Genomic DNA, 14,681 nt, shown 5'->3' on the forward strand with positions numbered 1-14,681 from the left:
ACAGTGTGTGTGTGTGCGTACTGCCTGTGTATACTGTGTACCCCTGGACAGTGTGTGTGTGTGCGCGTACTGCCTGTGTATACTGTGTACCCCTGGACAGTTTGTGTGTGTGTGTGTGTGTGTGTACTGCCTGTGCGTACTGCCTATGTATACTGTGTACCCCTGGACAGTGTGTGTGTGTGTGTACTGCCTGTGCGTACTGCCTGTGTATACTGTGTACCCATGGACAGTGTGTGTGTGTGTGTGTGCGTACTGCCTGTGTATACTGTGTACCCCTGGACAGTGTGTGTGTGTGTGCGTACTGCCTGTGTATACTGTGTACCCCTGGACAGTGTGTGTGCGTACTGCCTGTGTATACTGTGTACCCCTGGACAGTGTGTGTGTGTGCGTACTGCCTGTGTATACTGTGTACCCCTGGACAGTGTGTGTGTGTGTGCGTACTGCCTGTGTATACTGTTTACCCATGGACAGTGTGTGTGTGTGCGTACTGCCTGTGTATACTGTGTACCCCTGGACAGTGTGTGTGTGTGCGTACTGCCTGTGTATACTGTGTACCCCTGGACAGTGTGTGTGTGCGTACTGCCTGTGTATACTGTGTACCCCTGGACAGTGTGTGTGTGTGCGTACTGCCTGTGTATACTGTGTACCCCTGGACAGTGTGTGTACTGCCTGTGTATACTGTGTACCCCTGGACAGTGTGTGTGTGTGCGCGTACTGCCTGTGTATACTGTGTACCCCTGGACAGTGTGTGTGTGTGCGCGTACTGCCTGTGTATACTGTGTACCCCTGGACAGTGTGTGTGTGTGTGCGTACTGCCTGTGTATACTGTGTACCCCTGGACAGTGTGTGTGTGCGTACTGCCTGTGTATACTGTGTACCCCTGGACAGTGTGTGTGTGTGCGTACTGCCTGTGTATACTGTGTACCCCTGGACAGTGTGTGTGTGTGTGCGTACTGCCTGTGGGTACTGCACATACCCTTGGCCCAGTGTTTGTGTATGTATGTATGCTGCTGGCTGTATTTGCTCTTTATACCCCTGTCAGGAAACGACAGCGACGACACCGGGGAGATCATACAATATCCCACCGCTGCCATCACTCCCAGGATTGAGCAGGGATTCGCGCACACACGATCCCGATTGCTCACTATGTAGCCATCGGCAAGCGAGCAGAGATCGTATGGAGTCTCGCCTCCAGATTCCAACGCATGGAATATGTGTATACGCCCCCAGTACGGTCACTGCCAGCTTCACGATAGCCCAATTATTATTAATCGCTACCACCACCGACCCAATTTGAAATGTACTACAGGCCGGGTCGGACGCCTGCGTTCTGGTAGCGTATATGGCTTTAGGGTAGGGGATGGTTACAGAACAAAAGAAACAGGACTATTACATTTTATATTTAATCCAAAAGGGAGGCAGTGTTAGGAAAAATATACAAAAGGTTTTACAAATGGACATTTATAGTACAGAATATACAGTTACACAAATTAAACAGGATTAAAGAAGAAACTTACTATAAAGATCGCAGAGACGACTCGGTACAGTTGCAGGGGAGCTCTCCTATGATCGTTCAGCGAACGTGACCCTTTGCTTATGAAACATATACTCCCAGCAATGAGCACTGACCCCCTTCCTTCGGCTGTGTCTTTTATGCTGAAGGGAGAGACCTGCCCACATTCCCCCTGTGATGATCTCACGTGGGCTGGGATCCAGCCTTCATATTTTTATTAGCATATCTGGTTTCTGTGATAATTTTTCGCTGGTTGATCGCAGAAGCCCCAAAGTGATACTATATTTTTCATTATGAATTTACCTTTCTCCAGAGACCACACATGATACAGCTGCGGTCTGTCATTCTGTACTTTTGCGTTATCGCTCCCCGGAGGAGCGTACAGCTATGGAAAATTATCCGTATTGTTCCTTGGCAGACCCTGCCACTAATAATATGGGTCCCATTATTATCGGAAGCATAGAACTCCAGATATTCCATACTTCGTGTCGGTGCCGGCCCAAATGCAGAACTCTGTTGAATTCTTTTGAAGCCAGAAACTAAATCTTCCTCAGCTACGTGTAAATTTATCTCACGCCTATGTCACTGGAAAACACAATCACATGCTAAATGGGTTTTGTAGCACCCTTTGTGCTAGCATTTGTCCAGAAGCTGTTTCTCCTGTGTGTGTTAATTTGCATAGACTCCACTGGTCAAAGTGTCAGCTCTTCTCTCTTGACAATTACTGTAGGGGAGGGGGGGATGAAGAGGGGCCTGGAAGGGAGAAATTCTTTAATATTTTTTACCGATCGCCCCTTGAGCCTACCTCGCGGCCCACCTTTCCTACTGATCCGACAAGCCGTGGACCTATATCGCCCACCACTCTGACCTACTGGGGATCCAGCTTTCCGATCACCCTGACCGGTTCGGGATACATTTTCCCCACACCTCTGACAGGCTATGGGTACCTTCCTCCCATACTCTTGACAGACAGGGGGACACACCTTTATTTTACCTTGCTTAGTTGAGGGGCTTACCCTTCCATCCCTCACGGCTACCTGGGAAGCCGTGCTAGCTATGGGGCAGTTACGACCGGCCATGTCTCAGTCCGCCGTGACACTGATCGGCTGCACGGGACCACCTTCTTTATGATCCATATTCTTCTCCCCCATCATTTCCCATTACCTCTGGAGCTGTGCTAGTCATGGGGCAGCTACCACCAACCATGCCACCATCTGGCATGACCCTGATCACCTGCACTGGACGACCTGCTTCCTGGTGTCCGTGCCTGCCCCCATTGCCCATAGCACTTATGCTGGCTCGCTTTAGGGGATCCTCAGCAGCATCACCCCGCGGGGTGAGGTGGCTGAGTTCCCCTTTACCACAACACACCTTTTCTCCTTCCCCCATGACTGCACCACGGAGAGTGGGGATTCACCCTTCAAGGACAGACAACCTACAGATAAAAGGGCGGTGCCTCTCTCCCGCATCAGTTGGTTTCCTGTCCTTGACCCGATCCTACAGTTCCAGAGGAGGCATACCTGCGGGGTGCCTGAAGATGGACGTCGTGGGATGCCAGGTCCGGCCAGTCCGATCCAGGCAGCTTGGGCCCCCCTGCCTCGGCTGGTGCGGTGTCCTGATGCTCCACCGCTGGTGTCAGTGGGCCTTTAGGGTGTGCGGAGGGGGGTCCAGAAGAAGAGGACAGGGCCTGTCGAGGCCCGCCGAGGTGCTGTGCTGCACCCCCCTGGTTGCGGCAGGTGGGAGCGCGGCGCGGCCCGGCGGCGTTCTTTTCAACTTCCGGGTCTCATGCGCGAGCGCGCCCCCAGATGACGCGGCGCCGCAAGGCATCACTGGGTAACCGGTCTGCGCAAGAAGAGCCCTCTCAAATTCCAGGATGTCAAGTGTAAGCTTGAAGCCCGAGGATGGAGAACCGGACCCTGAGAAAGAAGGTCCGGAAGAACCCATGGATTGGAGATTGATAACCTCCTCAGCCATGAAAACCATGCCCTTTTTTGCCAAAAGGAGGCTATGAAAATTACCCTCGCTTTCTCTTCCCTGATTTTCCTCAAACAACTGGAATCGGAGCAGTCGGAGGAAAAGCGTAAGCTAGAGGGTAACTCCACGGGATCGTGAAGGCATCCACGGCTACCGGGTTCCCTTTGGGATCTAGGGAGCAAAAAGTGTGTTTTCTTGTTCCGACTGTTGGCGAACAGATCTATGGAGGGATGACCTCACATTCGTACAATCTCCCGAAAGACTGACTGACTTAACTCCCATTCGCCATGCTTTAGTTGTGTCCGACTCAGAAAGTCTGCGGTGCGATTTTCTATCCCTTTTATGTGTAGGGCTGATGGGGATTGTAAGTTTCTCTCGGCTAAGCGAAATATGACCTCTGCCACCTGCATTAGAGAATGGGACCGTGTAGCCCCCTGGTGGTTTAGGTATGCCACTACTACTCGGTTGTCTGAAAAGACCCTCACGTTGTGTCCTTGTAGTTTGTGCATGAACTCCTGGAGTGCCTGCTCTACTGCTAGGAGCTCCTTCATGTTTGATGAATCTAGCTTAAGGCGTTCTGTCCAGACCCCCTGAGCTACCAGGTTGTTGAGCCCCCCCCCCCGCCAGCCCCCGGGATTTGCATCTGTGGTCAGGATCTGTGGTTTCCGGATTGTCCAAGGAATCCCCCGGGCTAGATTGTTTGTCCCCCCACCACTCTAGGGAAAGTGTGGTTACTGCAGATAGCGTTAACAGCCCTTCTAAATGCCCTTTTAGAGATTTTTATGCCTCTAGGATTTCCCACTGCTGGGTCCTGGTATGTATTTGAGCCCATTGGACGGCCGGAAAACATGCTGTCAGGGAGCCTAGAAGGGACATACATGGGTGGGACTTTGCCCGTGATATCTGGCCTATGATTTTGTGGATTTTCTCTGAGGGGAGACGACACTCCTGTCTTTTTTAATCCAGCACGATGCCTAGATATTCCTGTATTTGGCATGGTTCTGTTTTGGACTTTTCCAGATTCAAAAGCCATCCTAAGCGAGTCAAGGAATCCATTACTTTTTTCAGATGAGATTTGCAGTCTAGGAAGGAGCTGCCTATTATCAGGAAGTCGTCTAGGTATGGGACTACCAGAGTGTTCTGTTCCCTTAGATGAGCCATCACCTCTGCAACAACTTTGGTGGAAAACCCTTGGGGCTATGGCGATGCTGAATGGGAGGGCCGTATATTGATAGTGTTTGACCACTCCACCCATAGGAACTGCTACCCTGAGGAACTTCCGGTAGTCTTTGTGTATCGGGACGTGATAATAAGCGTCTTTTAAGTCCAGGACGGCCATGAAACAATCGGGGAAACAACATTTTTACTGACAATTTTATGGTTTCCATCTTGAAGGCTTCCACCTTCAAAAGTTTGTTCAGCTTTTTTAGATTCACAGTCATCCTGTACGTCCCATCTGCTTTTTTCCTCAGGAATAATGGAGAATAGAAGCCCACTTCTCCCCCCGGGACCTCACCTCCTGAAGGACTGCCTTCCCTACCAGTCCCTGAATTTCCTGCTCCAAGGCCAGTTGCTCCTCGTTTGAGGACCTTTCGGGGGTTATGACAAAGTTTTGCTGAGGGAATTTGAGGAACTGGAGTTTCAGGCCCGATTGTATTAGGCTCAGAATCCATGAGCTGTTGGATATTGGCTCCCAGGCTGGGAGAAAGCCTGATAGCCTCCCCCCCCACCCGGGGCAAAACTTCATTGGGGGGGGAGGGCTTTCTGCTATCATTGGAGGGTTTATTAAATAGGAACCCTTTAGTCTTCCTTCTCCTGTCTTCCCACCTATCCTGCTCTTTAGGGGGTTTTCTATGGCTAAACCTTTTACTCCGAAAAGGTTTCCTGTAAGCAGTGTTAGACAGGATAGGGAACCGCATCTTATTGTCCCCTGCTTTATCCAAGATGTCATCAAGGGCGGGCCCAAATAGGAACTCTCCTTCACAGGGGATGGAGCACAACCTAGATTTAGTCTGTAGGTCCCCCGGCCAAGATTTGAGCCAGAGGGCTCGTCTAGCCGCGTTAGCGAGCCCTGCCGCTCTAGCACCTAATCTGACGGAGTCCACCGAGGCGTCGGCTAGGAAGGCCGCTGCCCCTTTCATCACCAGGATAGATTCAAGGATTGTGTCTCTAGATGTTTTCTGCCTCAGTTGTGTTTCAAGCTGATCCAACCAGACAATTAATAATCTGGCTGAACACGTGGCAGCTAGCGCAGGTTTTAACCTCCCTCAGCGGCTTCCCAGGAACCCTTTAGGAAGGTGTCTGCCTTTTTATCCATGGCTTCTTTTAAGACGCCCATGTCCTCAAATGGGAGGGAGAATTTCTTTGAGGCCTTGGCTATGGCGACATCCAGTTTTGGTGCCTTCTCCCAAAAGGAACATGTAGGATCCTCAAACGGTATTTTCGTTTAGGGGAAAGGAAGCCCTTCCTCTCCGGTCCTCTCCTTGGCTGGCCGCCCCATCATCAGGGCTTTGCTGTAGGAGTGACTCTGCGGCACCTTGCAACAGTTCAGCAGTCATTTGGGCATTGTTTTTGCCCATGGGGTCAATCTGTCCCAGCTCACAGAGGGCAGTGAGAATGGCCTTCGTCTGCTGGTGATACCAGGGCTCTCTATGCGTAGCCATCATTGCCAAATCAAAGATAGGACAGAAAAACAAGAGAAAGGAGGGGATGCAACTGCTACATGTACAGTAACGTCCCAGATAAAAAAAAAAATATTAAAACACGGAGTCTGATTTCTTAAAGCTTTTCACCAAATTCTCACAAGAACCGTGCAAGTTTTCAGTGACCGGAATGATTACTCAATCCAGCCACTGATGTTCTGTAATATCCCACCGCTTGCCACCAATTTGTCAGGGAACATCAGCGACAACACCGGGAAGATCACACAATATCCCACCGCTGCCATCACTCTGTCAGGATTGAGCAGGGATTCGCGCACACGCGATCCCAGTTACTCACTACGTAGCTTTCGGCAAGCGAACAGAAAGCGTATAGCGTATACACCTCTGGATTCCAACACATGGAATATGTGTATACTCCCCCGTACGGTCAATGCCAGCCAGCTTCACGATAGCCCAATTATTAGTCGCTGCCACCACTGACCAAATTTGATATTTAATACAGGCCTGGCCGGACGCCTGCGTTCTGGTAGCGTATATGGCTTCGGGGGTCGGAATGATTACAGAGCAAAAGAAACAGAACTATTACATTTTATATTTAATCCTAAAGGGAGGCAGTGTTTATGAAAAATATACATAGCTATTCAGTTACACAAAATAAACAGGGTTAAAGAAGACTTGCGTACTAGATAGCAGAGATGATTCAGTATAGCTTGATTTGACCGTTATTGAACGTGATCCTTTGGTTATAGAATCTATACCTCCCGGCAACGAGCCCTGACTCTCCCCCCTTCCGCTGTCTTTTATGCCGAAGGGAGAGGCCTACCCCCACCCCCTGTAATGATCTCTTGTGGGTTGGGCTCCAGCCTTCATATTTTTATTAGAATCTCTAACTTCTGGGATAACTTATTGCTGGTTGATCGCAGAAGCCCAAAAGTGATACCATAATTTCTGTTATGAATTTACTTTTCTCCAGAGACCACACATGACTTGGATGCGGTCCGTTATTCTGGTACTTTTGCGCCTCAGCTCACCGGAGGGGCTTACCGTTACGGAAAAATTAGCGTATTGTTCCTTAGCTGGCCCTGCCACTGAAAATAAGGTCCCCATTATTATCGGAAGTATAGAACTCCAGATATTCCATATTTCATCTGGGCGCCGGCCTAGCTGCCGATCTCTGTTGATTTCTTTTGAAACCAGGAACTAAATCTTCCTTGACTAGATGCAAATTTATCACAAGCCTGTGTCACTGTAAAACACACTCACATGTTTGGTAGCACCCTTTGTGCTAGCATTTGTGTACAAGCTATTTCTCCTGTGTGTTAAATTGCATACATGCCTCAGTGTCGGCTCTTCTCTTTTGACAAATACTATAAGGGAGGTGGTGTGAAGAGGGGCCTGAGAGGGAGAAATTAAGATTTTTATGACAGCCCCTGTCCAGTGTGTATGTGTATATGCATGCTGGCTGCATATACTCGTGTGTATGTGTGTATGCATGCTGTCGGCTGCATATACTCTGTATACCCCTGTCCAGTGTGTGTGTATTGCCACGCTGTTTTACCCCCCCCCCTCCCCCCCCCCGTGTTGTCTGAGTAGTATTCTGCCCACGGGAGACCCCGTGTCTCCACACCAGCACTTCTGCATGACAATGATACAAGACTCCTCTGCATTTCTGAAGGAGGAATGACCGTGACGTGACTCGGTGGCCAAGTGTCTCCTAACAACCACACACCTATGCTGAGTTCTGGAGACAAGTTGTCGCCACTCTCCCTCCGGCATCCAGGCTGTCAGTGAGATATTGATTAAAATCTGACTCTTCACAGGGGGTGTACTCTTTTTTTTTTTTTTTTTTTTTATTTTTTTTATTCTGAGCATTGTATATTTAGTATGTAAGGGAGAGGGGCACACGTCACGTTGGGAGGCGGGAAGACTGTGCATTCTCTTGCCGGTTTGTGCTGAATCTGTTTTCTCCTCTGATCTAATGTATTAGATATGGCTGGAAGATGTGGGGGTGCTCGTGGCGGTGTTATCCGGACGTACGCCCGCCTGCAGCCTGTGAGGAGGGTTGAGCCTCAGAAGTGGTTTTCTCCTGCAGATCAGAATCATATCTTCTCCAGCTCCTCCTCTCACCTTGAGTCTTCACAGGAGGCCTCCTCTTCTGACGATCCCGACTTTATGCCTAAAAGGTGAGCAACGAGCAAAACTAGCGAACAGGCCAGGCGCTCATATTACGCACGTCACCATCCGGGGGCCACACGTCTGCACTCGTATTACCCACGTCACCATCCGGGGGCCACACGTCTGCACTCATATTACGCACGTCACCATCCGGGGGCCGCATGTCTGCACTCATATTACGCACGTCACCATCCGGGGGCCACACGTCTGCACTCATATTACGCACGTCACCATCCGGGGGCCGCTTGTCTGCACTCATATTACGCACGTCACCATCCGGGGGCCGCACTCGTATGCCGCACGTCTGCACTCGTATTACGCACGTCACTATCCGGGGGCCGCATGTCTGCACTCGTATTACGCACGTCACCATCCGGGGGCCGCACGTCTGCACTCGTATTACGCACGTCACCATCCGGGGGCCGCACGTCTGCACTCGTATTACGCACGTCACCATCCGGGGGCCACACGTCTGCACTCGTATTACGCACGTCACTATCCGGGGGCCGCACGTCTGCACTCATATTACGCACGTCACTATCCGGGGGCCGCACGTCTGCACTCGTATTACCCACGTCACCATCCGGGGGCCGCACGTCTGCACTCGTATTACCCACGTCACCATCCGGGGGCCGCACGTCTGCACTCCTATTACGCACGTCACCATCCGGGGGCCACACGTCTGCACTCCTATTACGCACGTCACCATCCGGGGGCGGCACGTCTGCACTCCTATTACGCACGTCACCATCCGGGGGCCACACGTCTGCACTCGTATTACCCACGTCACCATCCGGGGGCCGCACGTCTGCACTCGTATTACCCACGTCACCATCCGGGGGCCGCACGTCTGCACTCCTATTACGCACGTCACCATCCGGGGGCCACACGTCTGCACTCCTATTACGCACGTCACCATCCGGGGGCGGCACGTCTGCACTCCTATTACGCACGTCACCATCCGGGGGCCACACGTCTGCACTCGTATTACGCACGTCACCATCCGGGGGCCACACGTCTGCACTCGTATTACGTACGTCACCATCTGGGTGGTGCGCACACCTTCGAGGGTTAGGGGGGGGGGGCACGCACATACTTGGAGGGCAGCGCACACTATCTCTTGAAATGCACTTCCCTTCAGAGGGTAGTATCTCGTGGGTAATGCTCGGTCTTCTGTGTTGTAGGAAATCTCGTGCCCCTAGTGTTAGAGTAAATGTGAAGCCGCAGAGACGGACCTGCAAAAAGACATCGAGCTCCAGCTCCCGGTCTAACGTTAAGGAGAATGATGACAGGTGAGGACTTGCACCGAAAAGGGGCAGCCAGTGGCCTCTAAGCGGTCATCAGAGACCTCCGTGTTTGGACAATCACCACTGCATCTGCTGCTGGTTCTGGCAGACCTGTTGTATCGCCCACTGCACCACAAATGACGGTACTCGGCACATATCCAATCACAGTTACTGTACCACCCAAGCATCGGAGATGGCGGGATGCTGCAGTGATTACAGTGAATTTTCTGGCGTCAACATTAACTACATGAGGAAGTCTCTGATGACCGGTTCGTTGAGGGCGCGGCTGTATGTGCTCACTGTATATAGGTGCACGGGGTCTTCCGTGGGCATAATGCTACTCAAACAACACAGGGTGCGGGTAAAACAGTGTGACAACACTTTATTGAACCACAAAGCGGACAATAAACATATAGAACAGTCCCAGCAAATACCTCAACCATTGGCCCACCTCTTTTGGCGGGCTCCCACAGAGAGGAGGTAGCGGCAAGCTTAGGAAGCTGTCAGTCCATCGAGGTACAAGGCCAGGAGACCCGAGCGTCTCATAATAGTGTATTTCTCCTGGCCTAAAGTCTGGCTAATTGAGATAAGCTGTATCCCTATGCCTATCTTAATTAGCCAGACATGATAGGATCCCATTCATCCTCCTCCACTTATCGGGGGCAGTCCATCATCATGTCTTTAAGCACAGACACCAATGTAACAGGTTTCACCTTCATAAGAACAACATTTTGCATCATCCAGTTTCCTCAGAGCATATTCCATGTCTTCCTTGCGAATAAACTCCACACGTAATAGACGACAAATGACTCTTATCCATAGTGTCCACACATGCCGTCCTCTGCATCCTGTGGTTCCTGAAATAAATCCGATGAGTGTCGGTGGCCCGGTATTCCATTGAAGCTGGCACAGCTCCTGTAGTTGCCATTTCTTGTTGCTGCTGTATTTCCTGTGATAGTCACTGTTATGATATACGAGGGGAGGTATGTGTCACTCAGGTTGCTAGCCTGTGTGAACTGAAACCTACAAAATTTCTGCCAGCATGTTATATACTGAGGGTTAACTCTCTTAAAGGGGGTGTGTTTTTTTTGTGAATGGCAAAGAGGGTGTAAAGCCATTCACACTACCTCCCCTCAGGGTGTGGCTGAGCAAGGTTTAAATGCTCAGTCACTATTTTTCCAGTCTGGAGAGTGAAGTCTCCAGGCTGTGTTGGGCTGAAGCCAGAGAGCAACACCGGAGGACTGGTGTTGCTGAGACTTCACTGTGCTACCTGAAGCGGACAAAGACTCGCTGGCTAAAGGACTCTGTTATACTTTATCTTTTGTTTTCCTGTTAACCCCGAGAGGGAATGTTTATTTTTATGAGATGCTGCTGGAGTTTATGCCACACAATAAACCCGCAGGAAGTTAACCCAAACCGTGTGTCCTGTTTCTGCCTCTGGAGAGCCGAGCAAGTCGCTTTACCACAAACCTCTCCGGTCTTCCTCCCAAGGCCGGGCAGGTGGGGTTGGACATGGTAGCATCCGAAACCCACTGTGTATGCCTCACCTATGGTCTGCTGGGTGTGTCTGTATGCCTCCCTGGTTGTGGAGCATTTTTATTTTGTGAGCGAACACAGTCCCTTTGCAGCTCCCCAGATCCGCTGGGTTGAGTAGTATCCCACCACTGCCCCCAAAATGTGAAGAACTGGGGTCTTTCCTGGGCATAATACTACTCAGACAACACAGGGTGAGGGTAAAACAGCGTGGCAATATTTTATTAAAGCATCAAACAGACAATAAACACATAAAACAGTCCTAGCAAATACCCAAGATGGTGCAAAATTACATTGTCTCACCCTTCCTCCTCCTCCGCCTGCCTGGGATAGAACAGCTGCGACTTTGGAACTTCCAGGGCTGACTACCTCAACCATTGGCCTCCCGCTTTTGGTGGGCACCCACAGAGAGGAGGTAGCGGCAAGCTTAGTAAGCTGACAATGCATTGAGGTACAAGGCCATGATACCAGAGAGTCTGACCCTGGACTCTCCGAACAACTCCATGAGTTCCAGGTAACCTCATTGTCCCAACCTGGCTTTCTCCATGGGTTCCAGGAGACCAGACGGTCCCAACCTGGCAACCCCAAACATAATCTTGTGGCCAGGTGACCTCATTGTCCCAACCTGGCTTTCTCCAAATGTGTTCATGGGCTCTCTGATGGCCAATGGAGTCCTCATAGACTGTAAGCTTGCGAGCAGGGCCCTCATTCCTTTCGATATGAGATATGCTTATTCTGTATTGTCTGTATAAATCCCCCTTAAAATTTGTAAAGTGCTGCGAAATATGTTGGCGCTATAAAAATAAAAAAAATTATTATCATATCCTTCCAATCAGGGTCGTGTACCCTTAGCCTGGAATCCTGTAGAATCCAAATCTGCCTCTCTCTGGATAGAACCACCCCAAACTATTGTCCTCAAGAGTCTCTCTTATCCTCTTAGCAGCACTATAGAAATCTTTTTTTTTTTTTTTTTTTTTTTTATAATATATATCTATCTGTGGCTCAGGTCATCATTCACATGTCAGTGGGGGAGGTGCAGGGCTCATGTCTCATTGTTTGAGCATTTAATCAATTTGCATAATTTATACTCCTCTGTGAGTCCCCCAAGCTACAGGGTCCACACAATGTTTAATCGAGATTTAGCAAACATTCATTGTTCAGAGTCGCTGTGTTGCAAAACTGGCAGATGATACGTTGCAGGAGCTGATATAAGATGTAGATCTTAGCCATTCATCATTTACCAAATATCAACTCAAGTGATCAACGTTCAGGTTTATACGAACGATAGTCTGTGTTGTGCAACCAAAGAAGAACCCAATTTCAAAAGTCAACATACACTATTATTTTTATTTATCCTGGCCTAAGGTCTAGCTAATTAAGATTAGAAGCCGTGTCCTCACAGTGCACAATACTTATAGACGGCGCCCGATGTGGGCCCACCTGATATGGGCCCACCTCCTGTGGGTCAGGTGACTGCTGGGTTATGCTCCACTGTGGTCAGCTCTCGACTGTCTACTTTCAATTGTGTTTTCGTATTAAATGTTTTAGGCTGCACCCGTCCTCCCCTGGCGCCTTGGCAACTCCTTTGAGGAAGTGGGTAACCTTTCGCCGTAAACCTCCTGGACCTGTGGTGGTCATGAAGCCGTGGAGCTGTAAAACCAGAAGGAGAACGGTAGGACGTGACTGTGTGTCCATGTACTAGGAAGTGTATGGCTGAGGAGGATGAATCCGGGGCACATGGGAAGCGTATGGCTGAGGAGGATGGTGGACTGTGGGTCACAGGGCTAGCGCATAGCTGAGGAGGGTGATGGACCAGGAGGCACATGGCTGAGGGTGATGGACCGCGGGGCACAGGGTTGACGCATGGCTGCGGAGGGTGATGGACCGTGGGTCACAGGGCTAGCGCATAGCTGAGGAGGGTGATGGACCAGGAGTCACATGGCTGAGGGTGATTGACCGTGGGGCACAGGGTTGACGCATGGCTGAGGGTGATTGACCGTGGGGCACAGGGTTGACGCATGGCTGAGGGTGATTGACCGTGGGGCACAGAGTAAATGCATGGCTGAGAAGAGTGATAGACCAGTGGGCATGGCTGAGGAACGTGGTGGACCGGGGGGTACGGGTTGTGTTTCACCCTGAGGGACAATGTGGAGGCTTGTTGATCACAAGTTGGTGGCTCCTTTCTGTTTCTGCAGCATTCCTTCCAGTCTCCTGACTCGATAGAAGACTTTACAGCTGCTAGTCTGAGGAGAAAGAAGCCGAGGATGTGCTCAGACGTGACCAATCTCCTGAACTCCTCGCCTGAGACGCTGCACAGTCCTCTCCAGAAGCCTCCGCTCCTCTCCAGCACGCCGTCCATGATGCTGACCGCTGTGCCCCGGAAGAGAAATGCCTTTGTTCGGCAACTGGCCTTATGTGAGGCGCTGGAGGACAGTGTTGTCATTTGCGGGGTGGACTCTGACTCCTCTTCTGGTGGACTGCACCCATCACCATGTGGTGTCCCTCTGGGCAAGGTGACGCTCCCACAGAGAGAGGCCATACTTTCACATGGAGTGAGAAGCCACACTGCTCTAACATCTAGTGAAGGATGTGGGACGAGCGCAGGAGCACCTAAAGTGGCCAGAACCAAGTCAGTCGATAAAAGGTGCAATGATGGACCCGGGTCTGGTGTGAAACGTCTGATTGTTAAAACGAGTAATGACAGGAAGCCTTTGTCTGTCTGTCTCTTGTCCCCGATTGTGGTCTCCTCTCCGGAGTCGCCATCAGACGTCTTCATCTGTGAGGAGAAGTCTGCGCCCCAGGAATATGTTGATGTGTTTAACCTCAGTGCCGAACTGTTCTCAGGTGACTTCTCAATAGGTAAGGAGACTACTCGGACCCTCCAGGGCGATCGGGAGATACCACCGCAGCAGGCGCACCGCAGCAGAAACGCATCGGTCTGTGTTCAGATGCTGGGGAGCAGCCGATCTGACGGACACTTAGGAGAAAATCCCTGCAAATCTGAAGATTTCTGTAGAAAAAGATTTCAGCCATTCGTCAGATTAAATTCCCAGTTTGTGGCAGAATATTTCTGTCAGAAAAGAGGAGACCCTCTGAATCCGAGCAGTGACCGTGGTGACCTTCATGTCGTAGCTGACAAGAGCAGTGTTCCTGTCCTGGGGACGGAGCGGGGCCAGGATCCAATGCAGCCTGTGGTGATTCTTGATTCTCTTGCCGTCTCCAAGTATAAAGTGAAGGACAAGGCATTCAGAGATGTCCACAGCCCCAGTTCTCGTACTAGGAGCGAGAAGTCTGCGGTGCTGTCCCGCCGCTCGCCCACCATTCAGACTGTAGCAAACACTCCTCAGATCACTGCCTCTGTGCTGAAGAGCAAGGGGCCGAATGCGCTGCTGCCGCAGACTGTGGGCACGGGCAGGAAGGTCTGCATCAGTGGATTCAGCGCCAAGAGATGGGGCACGCGCAAGAAAAAAACCAAACAGCAGCTCTCCTTTCAGGACCGATCTAGAGAGGTGGGTCATGGATGTGCCTTCAACAGGT

At 50.8% G+C, this 14,681-nt stretch overlaps 1 protein-coding gene across 3 annotated transcripts in view; it reads left to right on the plus strand.

The window, feature by feature from the left end:
- Nucleotides 1-14,681, plus strand: part of HASPIN (histone H3 associated protein kinase) — a 107,996-nt gene that overhangs the window by 23,413 nt on the left and 69,902 nt on the right. For all 3 annotated transcript variants that reach the window (XR_012320013.1, XM_073677108.1, XM_073677109.1), the window contains exons 2-5: nucleotides 8,138-8,333; nucleotides 9,510-9,617; nucleotides 12,693-12,816; nucleotides 13,340-14,653. Coding sequence is in view for 2 of the 3 variants with exons in the window: in XM_073677108.1 (XP_073533209.1) it covers nucleotides 8,140-8,333; nucleotides 9,510-9,617; nucleotides 12,693-12,816; nucleotides 13,340-14,653 (1,740 nt within the window). In the remaining variant the exon portion in view is untranslated. The remainder of the gene's footprint in view (nucleotides 1-8,137; nucleotides 8,334-9,509; nucleotides 9,618-12,692; nucleotides 12,817-13,339; nucleotides 14,654-14,681) is intronic.

This window comes from Phyllobates terribilis, unplaced genomic scaffold (genome assembly GCF_046119375.1).
Source record: "Phyllobates terribilis strain yellow unplaced genomic scaffold, ASM4611937v1 Scaffold_4__5_contigs__length_816908805, whole genome shotgun sequence".
NCBI lineage: Eukaryota > Metazoa > Chordata > Amphibia > Anura > Dendrobatidae > Phyllobates > Phyllobates terribilis.